This window comes from Mastigoproctus giganteus, chromosome 12 (genome assembly GCF_048544385.1).
Source record: "Mastigoproctus giganteus isolate SK-2022 chromosome 12, ASM4854438v1, whole genome shotgun sequence".
Lineage (NCBI taxonomy): Eukaryota > Metazoa > Arthropoda > Arachnida > Uropygi > Thelyphonidae > Mastigoproctus > Mastigoproctus giganteus.
Window position 1 is genome coordinate 110062899 of NC_143586.1, and position 23405 is coordinate 110086303.

The window sequence follows — 23405 nt, forward strand, 5'->3', positions numbered from 1 at the left end:
GTGAAGTGAAACAGCCAATATTTAAAGGCTTTTGGAAGAATTTGTGTCCCCAGTTTATTACTGATGATTTTGAAGGATTTGAAAATCATGTTGAGGAGGCTACTACATATATTGTAGATATGGCAAGGCAGTTAGAGCAAGAAGTGGAGCCTGAAAATATTACTGAACTGCTTCGGTCACATTCACAACCTCAAATAATAAAAATCTTCTAGAACTTGAAGAACCTAGGAGGAATGAAGAGTATTCTGATCCTGAGGATGTATTGAATCCCATTCCTAAAGAACTAACTTGCAAGAAACTATCAAAAGCATTCAGGCTTTCAGAAGGAGCTGTGTCCATTTTTGAAAAGGCGGATCCCAATTTTGAAAGAAGTTCCAAAGCAAATACTGGTATTTTAGATCAATATGCCTGTTGTAGAGAAAACTACAGAGAAAAGAAAAGAAGAGCCACAATTCAAACTTCATTAGAGTCCTACTTTCATAAAAGATCAGCATCCTCTCAAATCTTAGATCAGCCTTCAACATCAAGTGAAAGTCCTTTTCGAGCATCAACTAGGCCTACAAAAAGGCCATCCAAATCGCCTACAAGGAAGCGTTTACTTGTAGATGAAGAAGATCCAGATGATTTAAAATTTGTGCCATCCACTTTATATTTGCTTCAATAAATTTATACTGTACTTCTAGTAAGGTGTACAGACATAGTGAATGTATTGAGGTCATGCAGAAGCAGGTTTTTATAATTTATTTTGTCAAAATAAAGGTTTTAAAATGATCAATCCTCTCTAATCTCTCTGCAGCGATCAATCCTCTGCAGCCTCCTACTTTTTAAATTTTCCTATCTTACTCTTACTAATTTTTTCATCCCATTAATGCTGCCAAACATAAAGTATTTATATTTTATGTTTGAAGGTCACAAGTCTTTATGTAAATGCAGAGTGGAGGGACTTTCTTTCACAATTTCGTAAGTTGTTGCATTAATATTTAATTGTGTGTTAACAATAAGTACTATGCTTAATTTCTTGTGACTTTCAAGCATCACACATTTGCGAGTGAAAAAAAAGGTAGTGATCCACTTTACGACAAAGGCCTGAAAACAAACCTGTCATAACTGCGGGGTACGCCTATATTTAACTTTTTATTCCAGGGTGTGCACTAGTCCTTTTAAATAAAATAAGGGTGCCTGACCAAAAAGGTTTGGAGACCACTGATCTAGAGTACTGCGTACAGGTTTGGAGGCCTATTTTATGGATAATGTAGAGCTGCTGGAACGGGTACAGAGAAGAGCAATGAGGGGGATGAAAGGGTGTCCTTACCAAGAAAGAGTTCAGTTCTGCAGATTTGTGTTTGGAGACTAGGTGCCCGAGAGGTGCTCCAATTGAGGTGTTTATGGCTTTGAATGGATTGAGCAAACTGAATGCTTATGGGATCTTCTTGCTCAGACTACCACACGATGAGGCATAAATTGAAATTGAGGGAGGATGGTTGCAGTATGTGGAAATTTGTCTTCAGCCAGCACATAGTTGATTGTTGGAATTAAATTTCCATATGTTATTGTAGAGTTGGTTAGTTTGAATAAATTCAAGGAAGAACTAGGCAGACTATTTGAAGGTGATGTGGGAATTTTTTTTCCCCTTTGGCTGATGCTGTAAAAGCTTGCTTTCTTGCATCATTTGCCACTACTAATACCAACATAACTCTCGCTGAAGTTCACGAACTGTTCTTGTCTGGTAAAGAATATGAATAAATTCTTGAGTTTTAAAAAGTGAACAACAATGTATATTTGTGTACAAATATAGTTGGAATAAATTGTAGATATATTGGTATTAATTCATCTCTTTCTAACAAAAATTCAAACATGATTTTATACTCAGTGTATAAGCTGACAAAATTTTAGAAGATTTTTCAGTGCTTGAAAAATTGACATATATGCCAGAATGCATGGTATCCTGTACATATACCCAGGAAAAATCAAGAAAATGTCTTGGTGAGTAATTTTTGATAACCAGTAAATAGATTTTACCCACCTTGAATTTAAATGTTAACTAACAAATAATTTCAAGCTCTGCTTCATCATTTGATGATAAAAGTGCGTTTTCTGATAGGAAGAATAGTGGTAATAAAATTTTAATATAATCATACTTTGCTTTATGAGACTGGTTAGTTCAGAACTTATCTGTTGCATAAAACATAAGTGAAACATTAACAAACATATTATTAATCTGAAAAAAATGTTAAGTAAATAAATTTTTAAAAAATTATTGGATAACATTAAGTTCTAAAAGTAAATTGACATAAAGAAAGTGGAATACCTTATATGTTGTCACTTACTTCTTTATTGGTTTCATATGGTTAAGATGAAATTAAATTTTGTAAGCATTAAGAACTTATTAAAAGTAAATCCCATAGAGGAAAGTGCTCCTTTCTCTAATGTTTGTCGTGGAGAATTTCTCTGTTTAAAAGAAACTACAAAATCAAGAGTCTGAACGGCAAATTTTTGTAAAAACATCATCAGTTTGTTCGTGAATGATGAAAGGAAGGAGTGTTGTGAATATATGTTTTAGTTCTCATGATGCAACTTGAGCTTGAGAATTGGAAGCATGTATTGGTCAAGTTCCATATTAATGAAAAGGTTGTAGGTAGTTTAGCATTGAGAACTGTGTAACTCTGTGTGTGTGTGTTGCATTTGAACCATACTATTGCTGATGCTTTTTAGGTGGTTAATTTATAATTAGAAGATAATTTTAACTTTTATTATGGTGGAGTTAATCTGAGTTAAGTGGGATGTTAATTGAATGTGTTGGCTGAGCCCAGTTTTATCGTATTGTCTACTAAACTGACTTGGTGATAATAAGCTCTACTGTTGGATATGTCGGAGGCACCATATTTAACTGTGGTACTACCTGTATAATATGTGTCACATTCCTGTTGATAAGGGATTAAATACACTTATGTTGTTGGTATCTTGAATACTGTATTTGAAAGTATCTTTGTAATTATTATAGTATGTGTTAATTTTATTATAGGATGAAAAAACTAAGGTAAGGGCAGTATTAGAAAACACATTTCTATGTTGTCTGGCGAGTTGTCAACGATAAGGTAGAACTATTTTTGTGGTAGTGACTGATTGATTTTTTATAGGAGGATTCTTTAATCTGTTTTTTGCTTTGTGTATTGTGTCTTGAATTAGACTATGGGATTGAAATTCCATTTTGAAAAGGCATTAGTTAAATATTGTAACTCTCTTGAGGCAATATTTAATTGCAATAGTTATGGCAATATTTAATTGCAATAGTTATGGCAATATTTAATTGCAATAGTTATGGCAATATTTAATTGCATTATGAATCTGTGTATATCTGAATGTGATCATTTTACACTGTTTGAATGATGTAGATAAAAATGCAAAAATTTAACTGTGTTTTTTCCCTGTAAATATAAGTTTTTAATTGATTGTTATGCATAAAAATCTTTTAAGTTTAAGAAGTTTATACTATTAACTTGTTCAGGTGCAAGTGCTTATTTGAATCTGTGGTGAACTGAATTAAATTTTGGAAAAAAAGGTTGTCTATTGTTTGTTTGTTAAAGTTTATAAAAATATCATCAGTATAGTGAATGAATAGTTTAACTGTGGGAGGGAGATAGATGCTATAGATACTAAATATATTTCTGATAATGGAGCAGCAGAAATTCGTAGTCCCATCAGTAGACCATATATTTGCTTGTAGATATCTGAATTAAATCTTAAATATCTAGCTTTGGTGAGGAAAGGTGCAATAATGACAATACTATCCATGGAAAGTCGTGCATTGTTTAAGGCTAGGATCATGTCTTAGCCATTCTTAGATAATGTGTAGACTGTGTTGACATTGGTGTATAATGACACAGCATCAAATAATGCTAAAATATCTGTGTTTGGATAACTTGATGGTGTAATTAATGTATGAATGTGGGCTGTATTAAGTACTCTAAACTTCGAAAATTTTGTAAGCAGAGATAAGATTTTGATGATGTAAGAAGATAAATTGGCAGAAGCTGAGTGTCTGTGTGATATGATGGGTTGGAGATGTCCACCTGGTTTATGTAATTTTATTGTGCCAAAAATGTGTGCTTTTATTATGCTGTTCCTAATACCTATAGCTTGCTGTTTGTTTGGTTTTTAGGAGCATTAGCAACTAAGGCCATATTGCTCCAGGATATGCGGTGGTCATTCCCTGACCATTCCGCATCCTCCGTATTTGGTGGTGACGGGCTTGAACCCCGATCTAATCAAGAAGCATGTGCTACGCACTGCTGCTCCTTCCCACCTGGCTACGGAGGCGCCTCTATAGCTTGCAGAGTGTGCTGCAGGTTAATTTTTTTTCTTCTTGTAAGGTTGTGAGTAAGTTGTCTGTTTTGTTTTTAATCTGTGTTATTACTGTTGTCTACCATGTAGGTGTCTTGATTTTGTAATATATGTCTAATTTTACTATTATATTAAGATTTATCTAGGATTATTACTGACCCCTTTGTCTGTTCTTTGTATTATGATGTCTGTTCGTTGTAATTTTTTGCTTATATTCTATTGCAATGTTATTGCATTTGCAATATTTTACTGCAGCTTTATTACAATTTTATTGCAGGTTATATAATGTTTCTCTGTGTTAACTTTTGCAGGCAACCATCAGGGGATTCTCTGGTCTCTCCAATGATGGTGACAGTGCCCAGACTTATGTTCTTGTGAGGTTAGGTCCAACGTTAAAGTGGGCAGTTGAGTACTTGACTAGTCTTCTGATTCCTTTGAGGGCAACAACCCTTTTCCTCAAACACTCAAATTTGTTCAACAAACTGCAGCTTAATCTCCCCCCCCCCATCAAATTTACTTTAGCTGGATGTAACCAGTGCCACATTATTACCTGTACCACACACAGTAAAGGCAACAATGCTCCAGAACTGCCATCTTCAATTTCTCTTTAAGCCCAGGAATTTTCACTTCTCTGGGTATTATGTTTTGCTGCTCTAATAGTAAGCATAATTTCAGGTAAAAAAATTTAATTAGTTCTTCAGCACTTATGTCAAATAACTAAACTATACACTAGTACAACAGTAATAACACTACACTATTCCCAGCTAGTACAGCAATGTATCTCTCTAATGTATAAAACTCTACAATGTTAATTATATGCTTAGAGAAATTGACAAAAGAAAATATTCAAAAATTATAACTATCCTCTGCATGTTTACAATCTTCCTGCTACAGCAATATTCTAATTTTTCAACAGTCAGCATTGCTTTTTTTTTTTTTGTTTGTCTGTAAATATTTAGGTAAAATACAAAAATAAATCCAAGTAATTAAAGCATTTGAAACTATTCTGTTATTACTACAGGTTGCAATTTTGTTAAGTAAAGAAATGGAACCTTCAAATTACTAAAAAAAATGTTTGAATTATAGTAGTAAATTATGCAAGGAAACAAGATTATAAAGCATCAGCCTAAAAAAAAAAAAAAAACTAACCACCTCATCTGTTCATTCCCTTTAATAATTTTTCCAGTTCTTCCTTAAATTTATTCAAAACTGCCCACTTCTACAACACCAAATAGAAGTTTGCTCCAACAGTCAGTCATTCTCTGGCTGAAATGAAATTGTTGCTCAATTATCCTGCAATTATCCTTATCAGTTGAAGGTTATGTACACGCGTGTTGTTCAAGAAAGAGTAAGGATGCCAGCGGTATTTAGTTTATTTAATCTATTTAAAACCTTAATAACTTCAATCAGTTCAGATGGAAGCTCAGCCCGATTCTGATTGTATAATTGATAAATTATACAATTGGGAGAAGACAGAGGGTGGTAATCAATGGGTGCTGCTCTTCGTGGACTAATGTTATTAGTGGAGTCCCACAGGGTTCGGTGTTGGGTCCACTGTTGTTTTGTGTATTTATTAATGATATTTATGAAGGTATATCAGGCTTAATGTCGAAGTTTGCAGATGACACAAAGGTTGGCAGGGTTGTTAATGACAGTAATGGCAGTGTGCTACTGCAACAGGATCTAGATAATTTGGGCAGATGGGCTAAGAAGTGGCAACTGAAGTTCAACCTTGACAAATGCAAAGTACTGCACATGGGTAGAAGTAACCCCAGAGAAACATACCAACTGTGTGGTACTACACTTAAGGTGGTAGAAAATGAAAAAGACCTGGGAGTAATTGTGCAGGCAGATATGAAGTTTTCTGAGCAATGCAGACAGGCTGCTAGGGCAGGTCATGGGGTTTTGTCAATGATATGTAGGAATTTTGCTAGCAGGGAAAAGGAGGTGATTGTCCCTCTGTATAAGGCAATGGTCAGGCCACGCCTTGAGTACTGCGTACAGGTCTGGAGGCCTCATTTTAGGAAGGATGTAGATTTGCTTGAGCGTGTACAGAGAAGAGCAACACGATTGGTGAGGGGAATGAAGGGATTCTCTTACCAAGAGAGGCTTAAGTTCTGCAAATTGCAGTGGCTGGAGACTAGGCACCTGCGCGGTGATCTGATTGAGGTCTATAAGGCCTTGAATGGGTTGAGCACGCTGAATTCTGATGGGATCCTTCCACTTGTTCAGATTACGAACCTACGGGGACATAAGTTCAAATTAAGAAAGGACAGATGTAGAATAGATGTGCGGAAATTTGCCTTTAGCCAGCGGGTGGTTAATTGCTGGAACAAACTTCCATCTGTCGTTGTGGAAGTTGATAGGTTAAATAAATTTAAGGAGGAACTGGACAGGCATTTGGAGGGAATGGTGTGATTTTTTTTTTTTTTTTTTTTTTTTTTTTTGGCTGATGCTGCATAAGCTCCTACACTTGCTTTCTTGCATCATGTGCCACTACTACTACTACTACCTTAATAACTTCAATCAGTTCAGATGGAAGCTCAGCCCGATTCTGATTGTATAATTGATAAATGAATTTTTTCTGTATATAAAAAAATGTAGATACACATACCCAATACTGAAACTGACACAGTTCAGGTCTCCTTGTTATGGTCTAGTTTCCAAGACTGCAATTTGTGGAATTGAAGTTTTTCATTGTAAGGTTACCCTTTTGTATCCTTGATTAATCATGTTATTATTACTATTATTATTATTATTATTATTATTATTATTGTTATTATTAATAGTTGCAAATGATGCAAGAAAGCAAGTTTATACAGCATCAGCCAAGAAAAGAAAAGAAAAACCAATGATAACAACATTTCCCATATCACCTGTCCATCTCTTCTAAGAGTTTCTTTACTCTTTCCTTGAATTTATTCAAGTTATCTACTTCCACAAAGCCAGATGGAAGTTTATTCCAGCATTCAGCCATCTACTGACTTAAGGAAATTTTCCACACATTTATCCTGCAGCTGGCCTTCCACTTCTCTGCATTAATTTCAGATCTGTAAGCCTCATTCACAATGAATGAGGACCTGTATGCAGTACTTGATGAGATGCAGCCTAACCATTGCCTTTTACAATGGTATAATTATCTTCTTGTCCGTGCAGGAAAAATTCCTGTATATCATTGATAGAACCCCCATGAGCTATCTGAGTGCCTGTCTGCACTGCTCAGAGAATTTCATGTCAGTCTGTACATTATCTCTAGGTTTCTTTCATTATCTACCAACTTGAGTGTGGTACTACCAAGTTGGTATATTATTCTGGGATTACTGATGTTCATACACATTCATCCTTGTTATCCTGCTGTTCATCCTTGCATTCATCATTGTTAAACCTCAGTTGCCACTTTGCAGCCCATCTGTCCAATTTTTCTAGGTCTTATAGTAATAGTATAGTCTGTTTACTGTGATTAACTACCCTGCCAACCTTTGTATCATCTGTAAACTCAGACAATAAACTTGATAATGCCTTCACCAATAACATTAATAAATATTGAAACAGTAAGGGGCCCAGTAGTAAAATCTGAGTGACTTCACTAAGAGCATTAGTCAAAGAAGAGCAACGTTCATTTAAAACCACAATCTCTCTTCTGCCATCCAACCATCCATAGCAGTAACATGCTTCCAGTGCCTTACTGTTCCAATTGTTAGCATTAGCATTAGTAGAGGCATATGATGCAAAAAAGCAAGCTTATGCAACATCAGCCAAAAAAAAAAAAAAAAAAAAAAAAAGCTCCCATTTCACCCCTCCATTCGTTCCAAATACCTGTCCAGCTCAGCCTTAAATTTATTTAGGCTATCAACTTCCACAACAAAGGATGAAAGTCAGTTCCACCAACCAATTACATGCTAGCTAAAGGCAAACTTCTGCACACCTATCCTACATCTGTCTTTCCTCAATTTGAATTTATGCTCTCTCAGGTGATTATTCTGAGCAAGAAGAAGAATCCCATCAGCATTGAGCATGCTCAAACCATTCAAAGCTTTATACACCTCAATAAGCTTGCAGGTGCCTAGTCTCAAGACACTGTAATTTGCAAAATTTAAGCCTTTCTTCGTAAGAGCAACCCTTTGTTCCATTCTCTGTACTTGTTCCAACAGCTCTACATCCTTCTTAAAATGAGGCCTCCAGACCTGTATACAGTACTCAAGGTGTTGCCTGACCATTGCCTTATACCAGAGGATAATCACCTCCTTATCCCTTCTAGAAAAATTCCTGTATATATCACTGACAAGACACTATGAGTTACTCTTGCAGACTGTCTGCACTGCTCAGAAAACTTCATATCTGCCTGCACAATTACCCCCAGGTCCTTTTTGTTTTCTACCGCTCTCATTGTAGTACCACAGAGTTGATACGTCACTCTGGGGTTGCTGCTTCCCATATGTAGTACTTTACATTTGTCAATGCTAAACTTCATTTGCCACCTCTCAGCCCATCTGCTCAACTATTCATGTGTAACAGATGTCAGAATTGACCCAAGTAAAAGATTTTAACTTGTTCTTAGAATTTTTTTCAACATATTCTCCATTTTGCTGTGTCAGTTTCAGTGTTGGATATATATGTATCTGCATTTTTTATATATAGAAACAAATCATTTATTTATGCAATCATCAAAATTATACAATCAGAATTAGAATGAGATCAGATCTGACTTTCCTGTTTTCATAGCTTGCTTGTTTATTTGTCACTTTATGTTTTTGTAGTTCAAGTTTTCACTTCCTTAGAATTGTGTTCAGGGGTTTGTTGGTGACCTAATGTCAAACAAATTAGGTAATCTATGCATTGCACTACATTTCAGGTGCATTTGATTTATCAAATAATATACCTCAGGGGTTTAAAACCTCTATACCACATTTTCATGTTGTATTCAAAGAGTATTTACCCAAGCATCACTATGTAACTGGGTGCCATGAGGGTGGGTTTTGTGTAGCAGTTCTGTTTTTTTTTGGGGAAAATTGTGGAAGAGCTCTCAGGTTAACCTTTCAACATCAACATGAAATTTGATACAAAGGTCCATAAGATTATTCTAAATAAATCCTGAAGTTTTCAAATTGCTTGGAGCTACTGTTACAAATTGTTTGCGATGTTTCTGTGGGAGAACTATGGAATCAGAATTGAAACTAAAACCTGAGGAACCAACAAAACATACACTGAAAATTTGATGTTAGTATGACTTTTTCTTCTCCAGTTATACATGTAATGTACTTTCATTTATACCTATCAGTTGAATATATATAAATGAAACCTGGTGAAGGGATCTGGAACTTTAAAAGATTCCCAGCGACCAACAATGCAGTACTGAAAATTTGGTTTTAATATGACCATTTCTTCTTTGTAATGCTCAGAAATCCAAAACTAATATAGATATCTGTAGTGTGGAGGGGATATGAGGACCACTGAATTGGAATTGATCCTAAAACCTTCCGTGGGAGTAATAAAACATGCATTAAAAATTAGGTGTCTGTCTGACATTCCTGAAACGTACTTCAAACGTACTTCAGTGATAACTCAAATTTTATTAAAAAAATAAATGCAAATTTTTATTGGTTTGATTTTAATAAAATTGGAATGGCTCGACGCATCTTTGATAAAAGGTAAATTGCCAGTGCTTCAATAAAAGATCCAAATATAAAATTTCATGAAAATTTGTGAACTGGGAGTCAATTTGTTGTGTGTGGACAGACAGACATGCTAAAGACAGTAGGTACTTTACAATATCACAGACTATGAAGGGAAACCAGAAACTACACTAAACATGAAAATGTTTGAAAACCTTGGAAACTTGGATATAAAAATACAAATTGTTTAATGCATGCTCAAAATTTGCTTACAAAGAACAATGCCAAAATAAAAGTATTTCATTAAAAGTGTGATTAATAAAATGAATTTGATTTTTATTATTAGATTAATCCATTATGTTTTTATGAGATTATTTTATGAACTTATTTTTTAATTAACTTTTTTTTTGAAAGGTATTGAAATAATCTGTATATATTATTATTAAACAGTTTTTTTTTTTTATGAAAACCCCAAACACAAGAGGTATTAGAACCTGTAGTACTTAGTACCGTGCATGGGTTGGAGGTTGAGAAGGCGAAAGGAGATATTTGTTGACATTAGACTTGACCTTCTGTAGACTGTAATTTTCAGGAAATACGTATGAAGGAAAGTTGTTCCAGAAAATGGCAGTTGAATGAATAAATGAGGAAGATGAAAAGTTGTTTCAATGAGTTTGAAGTTGGACAGTAAATGGATGTTGGCGGCACGTGTTTGAACTGTTTTGGCATAGGAGCAGAAGAATCCTTTTTGCGAGTTATAAGACAGGACTGAGTTTTAGAAGGATTGAAATCAACTAAGTTGTCTTTGCCCCACCGGAGAATTACCTGGAGATAGGCATTTAAGGAATCGGTATCGGATATTCGAGAAGTTGAAGCTGATTGAGCATGGTGAGGTTTCTCAAACTGGAAAGTGGAATGCAATGTGCTATCATCAGCAAAACTATCAATACGACTTCCGGTCAATCAAAGAAGGTCATTAATGCACAAGAGGAAAAGAGTGGGGGAAAGAACTCCACTAATGCTGGCGTCCTTGGTGGGGGACACCAGCATTAGTGGAGAAGTTAGAAGACAGAGAGCCATCTACCATTACCCTCAGTGCAAGGTCAGAGAGAAAACTGGATAACCAATTACAAAAAACAACTGGCAAACCATAAGATGGAAGCTTATTTAGAAGACCTTATGCCAAACACGATCAAAAGCCTTTGAGATGTCAAGAGCAACTGCTTCTGTTTCACCAAACTTTTCTATTGAATTTGCCCATAAATGGGTAACATAAGCCAGAATATCACCAGTGGATGACACTGACAGAATCCATACTGCCGATTGTTGATCAGGCAGAAGACTGCTGGTGCATATGGACCAACGTTTTAACTGGTGAGATGTACCGGCAGTTCTTGGGAGACCACGGGCACCCTGCCATATTGTATTTTTTCCTGGACAGAAATGGCATCTTGCAAGATGATAATGCACTGTGTCATCAGGCCTGCACTGTGCAAAAGTGGTTTGAGGAACTCAGTGAAGATATCACTCATTTTGATTGGCCTTCAAATTCGCTGGCCATGAGATAAAGACTCCAATGGAGCCTTTATCTCATGGCTTTTCCCAACCTCATGTTATTTGGCATTATAAGAATGCAAAATGGGATGGCCTGCAAGATTTCTTCTTTTCCTTGGTCGGATTAATGTTTCAAAACTTCCGATGTCAGCGTTTGTTCAGATCGTGTCAGTGAAATTATTCTTGGAGGAATGGAATCCTTTATGACACACTCCACTTTAAAATCTTATCCTTTATCTAAACCTTGGTTTTTTCAATAAATGTGCTAAGGCTATTCAAGGGAAGAACATTGCATATACTAATTGGCTTGCTTCCAATTCTTCAGTTTCATTTTCTTCTTACACCAAAGCTTGCAACAATTGTAATGCAGTTATTAATCAGTCCAAATTAGATTTTGAACAGGCTAAGAGCAGAAAACTTGCTTCTTGCCCTAATGGTAGCCGAACATTCTGGTCTCTTGCCAAAGCTATTGGTCGCAACTTTTGCCCATCTCTGCTCCCACCTCTGTCAAAACTAGATGGTTCTATTGTCACTTCAGCCAAGGATAACGCCAACCTGATAGCATCCCATTTTTCTTCCAACTCGTATATTAATGATCTTGGTAAAACACTTCCCACCATTCTCAACATGCTCCATTCAATGCTTCCGGTGGTCTTCTGTCAAACGAATGTCAGAAGGATTTTGACAAATCTTGATGCTAAGAAAGCTCCAGGTCCTGATGGTATTTTCCACTTGTTCTCAAAAAAAAAACCTGTGCTTTTGAACTTACTCCTGTTCTTTACCGCCTTTTTTCACTTTCTTATTCCAAAGGTGTTTTTCTTTCTTGGAAATTTGCTCATATCCAGCCAGTGCCTAAAAAAGAGTGACAAATCACGTCCCATTGCAATCTAAAGTAATGAAGAAATCATATAACCACCAACTCTTAAACTATCTAGAAACCTTCCATCTGATCAACAATTGCCAGTATGGATTCTTTCAGTGTCGATCCACTGGTGATATTCTGGCTTATGTTACCCATTTATGGACAAATTCAATGGAAAAGTTCAGTGAAACACAAGCAGTTGCTCTTGAGACATCTCAAAGGCTTTCAATCGTGTTTGGCATAAAGATCTTATAAACAAGCTTCCTTCTTATGGTTTGCCAACTGTTTTTTGTAATTGGTTATGCAGCTTTCTCTCTGAATGGTTACTGAGAGTGATGGTAGATTGCTTTCTGTCTTCTAACTTCCCCACTAATGCTGGTGTCCCCCAAGGTTCAGTTCTTTCACCCACTCTTTTCCTTTTGTATATTAATGACCTTCTTCGATTTACTGGAAATCGTATCGATAGTTTTTCTGATGATAGCACATTGCATTCCACTTTCCAGTTTGAGAAATCTCGCCCTGATCAATCAGCTTCAACTTCTCGAATATCTGCTACCAATTCCTTAAATGCAGATCTCCAGGTAATTCTCCAGTGGTCCAAAGACAACTTAGTTAATTTCAATCCTTCTAAAACTCAGTTCTATCTTATATCTCGCAAAAAAAGGATTCTTCTGCTCCTATGCTTATCTTTGGTGACACTCTGAATTCTAGGTAAGATGATATCTCTCTTTTGGGGATTACCTTGACTTCTAATCTCTCTTGACACAAGCACATTACAAAAATTGCTTCCTATGAAAAATTGCTTCCTGAAAAAACTTGGTTTTCTCTTTTGCTCTCAGCATCATCATTATTATTATTATTAGCTACATGGTACAAGGAAGCCTGAGGCTTATGCTGCACCAGCCACAAAAAAAAAGAAAAAAAAAAAAGAAAATTCCTCGAGTTACCCTGAGAGAGAGAGTCAAAAGTAGAAGCGAATCACCAAGAAAGAGTAGAATGATAATATCCAACTCAGGACACTTACTTTTCTTCCAAACAGTTGTTCACTCTGTGCAAATTGCAAATCTGTCCTACCATGGAATATTGTTTCCACATCTGGGGTGGTGCCCCCAAAACCTCTCTTATGCTTCTAGATTCCATTCAAAAGAGGGCAATTAATGACTCGTCTCTAACAGAGTCTGTCCACTCTCTCTCTCATAGACGTTCTGTTTCTGCTGCATTCCTTTTCTGTAGATACTTCCATGCTGTTCTTCTGAATTGGCTTCTATAATTCTCACTCTCTCTCTTTCAAAACAGTCTGAACATGTGCTGCCACCAGCCAACATCCATTTACTGTCCAACTTCAAACTCACAGAACCAACTTTTCATCTTCCTTGTTTATTCATTCAACTGCCATTTTCTGGAACAACCTTCCTTCATACGTATTCCCTGAAAATTAGTCTACAGAAGTTCAAGTCTAACGTCAACAAATATCTTCTTTTGTCTTCTCAACCTCCAACCCATGCACGGTACTAAGTACTGTAGGTTCTAATACCTCTTGTGTTTTTATTATTGTCGTAAAAAAAAAAAAAAAAATTGAGTTGAATACCTGTGGGATGTTTTGGAATGGGAAATGACGCGTACATGCACCATCATCTATTCTGACACTGTATAAAGCATTGCAGGCAGAATGACCAGATTGATCTGTATGAGCCTAGTGGAGTTAATGCCTAGGTGAATAGTGGCTGTTGTCAGTATGAATGGTGGCCCAATGTGGTTATTGAAGTGGTCATAATTCAGTGATCACTGTGTGTGTGTGTGTGTGCGTGTGTGTGTGCGTGCGTGCTTATATATATATATATATATATATATATATATAAAAACATAAAATAGTTAACACATTTGGCATAATTAATAGTTTTGAGACTACCTGCTGTCCAATGAGGAATCAATAAATCCTGGAACAGGCTGTAAAAGTAGTAATCTTTTAAGCAGATGGCAGAATAACTTTTCAGTGATAAACTTTGTTTGGAAGTAGTGAGATATCTAGGAAATTGTCAGAAAAGTGGAATTCATTTTTTGCTACAGATGCAAGGCTATAGCAATTTCCTGTGCAGTTTTGAAATTATGGAGACAAAGCAGAAATTAAAGGGAGTTCTGTGCATTTCACAAATATGAACGAGGCCAAATAATTTTAGTTATTTTCTAAAATTTTTTTTGAAGATTCCTTTATGCATTTCTTTGACATCTTATATCAAAGAACTTTCTTATTCTCTTTATTGTGTGAGATATACCACTAGAATCCACCTGTTGTCTGACTGAATGACTGGTAAGTTCCAAAACAGGCTGACATAGCAGTATTTCATCTTTTAAACAGATACAGGATATTCTTGTAGTTAATAACCATTTTGGTTATTTGATTCAAATATCCAATTTGAACCAAAAAGTTAAAACTATTTGGCCTAGCAGACGTTAATCAAATATCAACTGTGCCAAATAGTTTTAACTGTTTTGTAAGTTCATATTAATTCAATTAACCTTCCATAAGTACATATTAAAGATTGCTAAGGCATTCCTTATGAAATAAATTTGTGTATTTATAAAAATAATTTAGTATTTATTGCCTATAGAATTTTCTATAATAATAGTTTTTTGTTATTATTGTGTATACTTTAGTGGTCTGCTGTGTTCCCAAATGAACAGGTTACTGAAGTCCAGTCAAATCTTTTTATAAAGAAGCTTGTTGCTGTTGCAATATCTAATATCACTTACCTTAGGGCAATTTTTCCTGAAAATGCATTTGGAGATAGAAGCCTTGAGGGTATAGACCAATGTGTGATATGCAATTTTTTTTTATTGTTAATCACTTTTTATGGATAATGATTACACTGGTCAACAAAGTGAATTTTTTTTTTTAAATCAAAGACGAAAGCACACTTTTCTCAACCAATTTTGCATGCTGATTTCAAACATGTTCTAATTTTTTTCCCTTAGCATATGTAGTTTTTGTAATACAACTGCTGATATCAGTACAGGTTAGTTAAGTTGATTTCATCACAAGACATGTGAGACTAGTTTCAATTATATTTTTATCACTTTGACAGTTTAAACCCAATACACTTCATACACATAATTAAAATGATACACCACACTATTACAAAAATAAAATATATGAACAATTTGAAAATATACAGATGATTTCAGCAGTTCATCACTCATCACTCTTTGTGCTAAGGTATTTGAGAAAGATATCTAAATGCAAATTCAAGAAATGAAGTTTCAGCAACATATGACATTGCATTTCTTTATATGCATCAAACAGTTTCTAATCTTTGTTTTTTAACTCCATCTTTGTTTGTGGAGACCAAAAGTTTCCACACTGCTATTTGAAAGCCTATTATGTTTTTAGTTCTAATACATTGAGGCATTTTTCAAAGCTTTCATCCTGTAAATGCTCTCTGCTTTGAGATTCTATCTTTCACAGCACCAATCTTTAGAAATTTCTCACTTAAGTATTGAAATTCTCTCAAATTCGTCCTACTCACCTATAAAACAGCTGTCCCATAGGCATAGGAAATAACAATTTATTTTTTTTGTTTTGTGAACCACCCTTGCATACTCATTAACATACAAAGGGTACTAGGAAAGTTTTGCAATATGACGCAACAATGAATCTCAGGAAGCTGCTTGTTGCTGCATGTTGAGACATGTTCATACGTGCATAGTAGCCGCCGCGCCAAGTCGATGGGCTCAGTTATTCATTAGTAGTGAGAGTGTAAAGTGCTTGCGATGGCATCGTGGTCACGAAATGAGATAAGGACAGTTTTGCGGTATAATTTCGTGCGTGGTTTAACCATAGACCAGTGCTTAGAAGAAATGACTCTTGCACGAGATGATGATTGTCCACATCGTACAACGATATTCAGGTGGTATAGAGAATTCCAAAGGGGAAATTTCACTCTGGAGGATTCTGAGAGGCCGGGAAGGCCACGAACGTCAGTTACGGAGGAAAAACGTTACTGCTGTGAGGAAAATGCTTGGCGAAAACAGGCGAGTGACCTACCAACAGATAGAGGATACTTTGGGCCTAAATGCACCAGCAATTCGTTCGATTCTGCAAGATCATTTGCACGTGAAGAAACTTTGTTCTCTCTGGGTGCCGCATCAACTGACTGAAGAGCAGATGACACGACGTGTGACTTGGTGCCGGGAGATGTTAAAAAAGTTTGATAAGGGACAATCTCGGTATGTGAACAACATCGTGACAGGTGACGAGACTTGGCTGTACTATTACGATCTGCCGACCAAGGCTCAAAACAAAGTTTGGGTCTTTGATGATGACGACACACCCGTAATTGTCAGAAAATCCCGATCTGTAAAGAAGAAAATGATAGCTGTATTTTTCAAATCGAGTGGAATTGTGGAACGTGTCGTTTTGGACACGCAGAAGACAGTCACAGCTAAGTGGTATACTGAACAATGCCTGCCTAAAGTCATTGGATCTATGAAGAACCTGCGGCCAAAGTCAAGAATGGACACCTGGTACCTCCATCACGATAATGCTGCAGCTCACCGCGCCAAAGCCTGCACCGAATATTTGACCACGACAGGACTGAAACTTCTCGAGCACCCTCCCTACAGCCCAGACCTTGCTCCCTGCGACTTTGCACTGTTCCCGCATGTGAAAATGAAGCTAAAAGGGAGGCAGTTTTCCAGTGATGAGGACCTTCTACGGGCTTGGGACAACGAGTGTGCTTTACTTCCTAGTGAAACTTGGCAGAACTGGTTTAAAGATTGGTTTCGGAGGATGGAGAGGTGTATTGAATGTAGAGGAAATTACTTTGAAAAAATTAAATAAACAAAGCTGTATTGCAAAACTTTCCTAGTACCCTTTGTACTAGTGACAACTTTTGGGTCACCACATATATTCCATCGATGGATGCTGTGTTCAATTGCTTAGAGTAGTGTCTTCATTTATGGTATATTTCCTTGAGATGAATAGAGTGGGAAGTGGGGATGGATGGCTTTAAGTTTCCATTATGCAACAGAACAGCTTTCAGATTTTGCTGTGAGAAGTTGATATAGAGGTGCCATTCTGATATAATGTGTGCTTGTGACAAATCGCCTAAAAATGCCATTGATATTGTGGCAGTAGCAGAGTAGACTGTTTTCTGTAAAGAAAATAATAAAAACTTGGTTTCTTTTTCGATAGTGACACATTCTGATTTTCTTCACTATTTCTGCTTTAGTTTTGAGGCAAGTTCAGTTTTATCTTCAGGGAGGGCTAGATCTCTAATTATCCAACTCATCTTGGGTAAGCTTCGCTGGCTTTGATATCTCTTTGTTGAGTGTGTAATCAAGATTTTCTGAAGTTCTCAGGTCTCTTCCAATCATGCCTTCATCACATTCAATTTCGTCTCCTAAAAAATCTGTTTGTACCAGAATTAGCATACCGTCATCATGAAGGATTGGTCTAATCGCTGAAACGAGTTTCAGATAAACAATTTTGTGCATATTCTTCATTGAAAATCAAGTTACATTCACATTACAAAAGTTACAATCACCACTGTAGTCTTTTGGTTCCCTTGATGTCATGGATGAGGCAAATGGTATTAACTCTTTCCTTTTGTGTAACCAGTTATGTAATCCATTCAAACAAGTGGTGTAAATAATGTGGTGCTTGCAGCTTATTCTGGTCACGCAGATAGTCTGAGTATAGCTGCTAAATTTTCTGAATATCTGTCATGACCGTACACCATTGTGTTTTAGTTGGGAAAGAGCCATGCACACAGACACACAGCAGAATTTGTTGAGGTAATTTTTACACTTTTGAGCAATGACAATGAATGTGTTTTAGTAATTCACCAGGTCTTACCTGAAACAATTTATAATCAAATAATTAAATTATGAAAACAAGGGTATAGATATACTCGAATAATTACATAAATATGAATGTATAAACAATAGTAATCAGTAAATAATTATAATCATGAGGAAAAAGAATAATATAGCTACGCTGATATATCACGTGATAGGTTAAATTGTTTTTATAGAAGTTCACTGAAACAAAATGTTTGAGTATTGGTATCGAGGTGTTTTCAATTTAATTGTTGTCAGTAGCAACACTTAAACAATTTGGTGACACTTCAGGCCTGTTGAGTGACTCCTGGACTGAATTCACAAGAAATATCCAAATTAAATTTAATTTAATTATATTCATGTAGATTAGCTGAATAGGTATGTGAGTAGTATAATCAGACTCATTATTCATGTAATTGGCCTCATCACAAAAACTAGATGTGCTAGAGGAAAATTGAAATAAGATTTGGACTCAATCCCCAAAGCTTTGTTTAGTCCATATATATATATATATATATTTTTTTTTTTTTTTTTTAAATAAAAAAACTTGTTGACCTATGCTATTATTTTCCCTCATTATAAATTTTTGATGTTTAGGAGTAGAAATGATTGAAATTATTAGCATACCATGATTTTAGAAATTTGTAGTAATTTAGATAACTTCATGAATCCTAAATTGTTATTGCCCTATTCCTGGGATACAACCATGATATTCAGAATACTAAGGGGAAAGTTTTTACACTGATTTAATTAAAAATATGGGTAAATTTTACTTTCATCATACAAAAAAAGTAATTGTGTAATTTCCATATCTTATGTAACTGAAATCTTGTTTTATTATGTATTCAGGATATTTATTTACAGTAAAAGCCCTTTTAATCATCCCTCACTTAATTGACTAACTGGATTAACTGACCTTTCCTATTCCCTCTTTAAATTACTGTCTGATGTCCATGTCATGATGCAGTTTGCTTGTGGCTAGTGTAGTACATGCCTGCCTGTTTTCAGTTGTCCTTCCCAAGAGGTCAGTTGTGTGTTTGTTTAAAACTGTTTGCACCAATGAAATTATTTGGTATTGTAATTACAGTACATAGTTTAATTAAAATTAGGTAAATTAATAAAATATGGGTGAGAAAAGAAAGAGTTCTTGTTTCTAGAAAGAATTGATGAGGGTGGGTCTCTGGAAAAATTGCTGTTGAATTAGATGTGGTTGAGACAAGTGTAAAAGACTGGACAAAGAAAATGATAATAACTCTAGAAGGATTTTGCACATAGAAATCCAATCAGCAGATGCATGAAAGCAGCATCAAACAAAGACCTTGATATAATAAAAAAATGATAGTGCAAGAAGTTATACAGCAAGGTGGCTTGGACATTAGAAAAAATGTCATGCTAGTCATATTGAGTATCGAGAGAGAGAGAGAGAGAATTTTCGGCTGATTAGCCTGGCTCATTGGTGTTAATGTCCACTAAATTTGAAAATAAAAATATCTATTAAAGTGACATCAGTGTGAATTTTAGTATTCGTTTATTACTGGTTTCACTATTGATCTTAGCATTAATTCTGTTTTTTATAGAAGTTTCGCCATAAAAAAATAGGAAAATTTTTGTTAGGCCTCATGAAGCCAATTCATGTACATCATTATCAAGCACTCCAAAGTAAAATTTTAAAATTAGCAGAGTTGCAGGTCCAATAAAAGATGTGTGCTATTATTAACCTTTGAGCTGAAGCAAGTGAACAGAAATACTCACTACCATTGGAGGTTGTTTATGTCTGCAGTAAGGTGCCAAACAGTGCAGGATGCAGTTTTTTTAGATATTTTTTTCTTTCAAGTTTATCTCACTAAACTTCACAAAGGTTGCGGGTTTGAATCCCGCCTCGGGCTTGGATCAAAGTACTGCAAAAACCTTGGGAGGTGCATTATGGCCACAGAAGCCGATGTGCCAAAAACTACAAAAAAAAAAAAAAAATGTTATGAAAAAGTGTATAAGTGAAACACATCAGAGTGGTTGTTTTAAAAAAAATATGTTTTCAATATAAAAAATAGATTTTTCACAGTTATGCTCATGGACATGGACATGTGGACATGTGTTTTGTTATGCTCATAAAAGTTTGGCCGACCGGGTTAGCCAGGTGGGTAAAGTGCCTACTTGCCTGCCTGGCAACCCAAAGGTCGTGGGTTTGAATTGCGCCTCGGGCTTAGATCAGATTAAAATGCAAAAACTTTGGGAGGTGCGTTTATGGCCACAGAAGCCGATGTGCCAACAACTAAAAAATAAATAAATAAAATAAAAGTTTGAAATAAAGGAGTGAACAATTTTGAATTACGTAATGTCTTTATTCCAAGTATAACAATGGTAAAAAAAGTCAACCGTGTACCTGCTAATATTTTATTTTCATGTGCCTGGTAATGGGTTAAGGTAATGAATGGCAAAAAAAGTGAGCTGGAGCATCAATATATATAAAATATCCAAAGAGCAAAAATCATGGTAGCTGCCTAAAGCAATATAACTGGAACTTAAAAGCCACTTTTGTCATTATAAACCAATAAAAAAAGTTGCGATTTTTGAGTAAATCATATAATCCAAGAGCTTTTAAAAATATTGTTCATCTTTACCAGTCTACCACTCACAAAAGTTGGCATGGATGGACTCTGCATTATTCAAAGAATGTTTTTTTTTTGCATGGATTTATACCCTCTGTAAAAAAAGTGAAGAAAATAAACTTACTTGAAAAGGCTATTCTCTTTCTGGATAACACCCCTTTACATTGCAGTAATGAGAAGCTTAAAGAAGGGGATATAAAAGCCATATTTTTAACTCTGAATGTAACATCCTTGACCCAGTCTATAGAACAAGTTGGTTCTGGAATGCATGAAGGGACTACATAAGCAAATGTTTTTGAGTTCACTTTTGCCAAAAGAATTGTTAAAAAGCCATCAACAACATCTAAGATGCATTAACAATATAGCACTAGCATGGGACAAAATTCCAAGTTCATATACTAAATCTTGAAGGAAACTTTTACTATGCTATTACCAGTACGACTTTGAATGTAGTAATAGTATTTGCCATATAGTGCAAGGAATTTGCTGCACTAGCAAAAAAAAAAAAAAAAACAAGTAGATGAGAACACAAATTATATGGTTCCCTCCTCACACAGGTAAGTATTCAGTTGACATTTGAATTTATTCAAACTGTCAGCCTTAACTAACAGTGAGGGCAACTTGTTCCAGCAATCAGTGACTCACTGGCTAAAAGAAAACTTCCTATAATCTAATCTAAAACTCAAGCCCTCACATTCATTCATTTTATTAATTCCTCTCAGAGCCTTGTAAACCTCAGTCAGGTCACCTCCAAGGTGCCTGGTTCCAAGCTCTGTAGCCCACATAATCGGAGTCTTTCCTCATACAGTTGTCCTTCTGCCGATCTAATGATTTGAGTTGCCCATCTTTGGACCCTTTCAAGAAGCACAATATCTTTTTTCATATGAAGTCTCCATACTTGAACACAGCATTCCAAATGTGGTCTTACAATTGCCTTACACAGTGGGATTATGACCTCCCTATCTCTACAGGTTAGCATTCGACAAATCATTGATAGGACACTATGAGCTTTCCTGGCTACCTGTTTACACTGTTCAGAAAACTTCATATCTGCTCATACTGTAACTCCCAGATCTCTTTCCTCCTCCAGTTTTTTTTTTAATTCAACCCCAATATTAAGAGTAGGAGACCGGCGGAATTACTTAACAAGTACAGGTCACTGTTGAAAAAAAGCCGTGAATTAGGGTTGAATTTGAAAGTGTCTGCAATTCTGCCCAGACACGATAGGAGGGAGTATATGATGAGAGCCCTGTCGATCAATTCGACCCTGGAAAGATTGTTCAAGGCTCAAGGGGTAGAATGTTTTTCAACCTGGTCTGTACCTGTTAACAGGAGAGACTGCTTCTACAGGGATGGGTTACACTTAAATAGAATGGGTGCAAGAATGTTTGCTGATGCTATCGAGGCAGTGTTAGGTGGGTCAGAAAACTGCTAGATTGGGGGGATACAAGGACTAATAGATTAACAGTAGCCACTGGCAGAGGTGAAAGTGATTCTTGTACTGCTTCTATTGGAATGAGCCGCAGCCTGGAAAATAAGATGCAGGATATTTCAGAGACTGCTGGGAATCATTGGGGTACAAGTAAACATATGGGTTGTGTTAGGGTAGCTAAGAAAAAGAACAAGTGCATGTATACTTGCTTTACACCAGTGCTAGGAGTTTAGTAAATAAATTTGATGAATTTGAGGTATTGCTCAAAACATCAAAGGCAGATATTGTGGGGATTTCAGAGACGTGGTGTCACACAGATATAAGGAATGCAGAACTGGAATTTGAAGAGTACAATGTCTACAGAAAGGATAGACAGGATAGGAAGGGAGGAGGGGTTATGCTATTAGTTAAGAAATACATAAAATCCAAGGAAGTGAAGCCAGTCGACATTGCTGGACAGAGCAGTGTCGAGTCAGTTTGGTGTGACATAATCATTGGGAGATCAAAATTGAGAGTAGGAGTGTGCTATAGGCCTAATGACTCTGATGAGTATAATAAGAAATTGTACAGGGAAATATAGTGGGCCAGTAAATCAGAGAATCTTATAATGGGGGATTTTAATTTCCCAGATATTGACTGGAATTTGTGGGCTGGTCACTCACACACTAGCAAGGCTTTTGTGGATTTATTGGATGATTGTTTTCTACATCAGCATGTTCGGGAGGCAACTAGAGGGAGTAATACTCTTGATTTGATTATCAGTGGTGATTCTTCATGCATTAAGAATCTGCAGGTAAATGAACCACTAGGTGGCAGTGATCACAGTGTGCTGAAGTGGGATTTACTCAAAGAGGTAACTACCTTCAGGGGTAAAAGGAAGAGTTATTGCTTTCGTAAAGGCGACTACGATGGACTGAGACAGTATTTAAATTCTATACAGTAGGACCAACTGATGATGTTACCAACAGCAAATTCCAAATGGGAAGCATTCAAAGAACTTATCTTGGAAGCTACTAAGCTTTAAATACCAACTAAGAAATATTGTTCAAGGTTTAGGCCTAAGTGGATGTCAGATGAACTAATGAGACATATGGCAGAGAAGAAAAATTCATGGGATACATACAAATTAACCCTTATGGGTTTTGAAATTTAACTATATA

The 23405-nt window shown here is 35.9% G+C and overlaps 1 protein-coding gene across 1 annotated transcript in view; it reads left to right on the top strand.

Annotated features, from left to right (window-relative positions):
* The window catches only part of LOC150077337 (HORMA domain-containing protein 1-like), a 578215-nt gene that overhangs the window by 71991 nt on the left and 482819 nt on the right, over positions 1 to 23405 (top strand). Inside the window, exon 3 of the mRNA XM_090385860.1 lies at positions 15025 to 15169. Coding sequence (XP_090241986.1) covers positions 15025 to 15169 — 145 coding nt within the window. The remainder of the gene's footprint in view (positions 1 to 15024; positions 15170 to 23405) is intronic.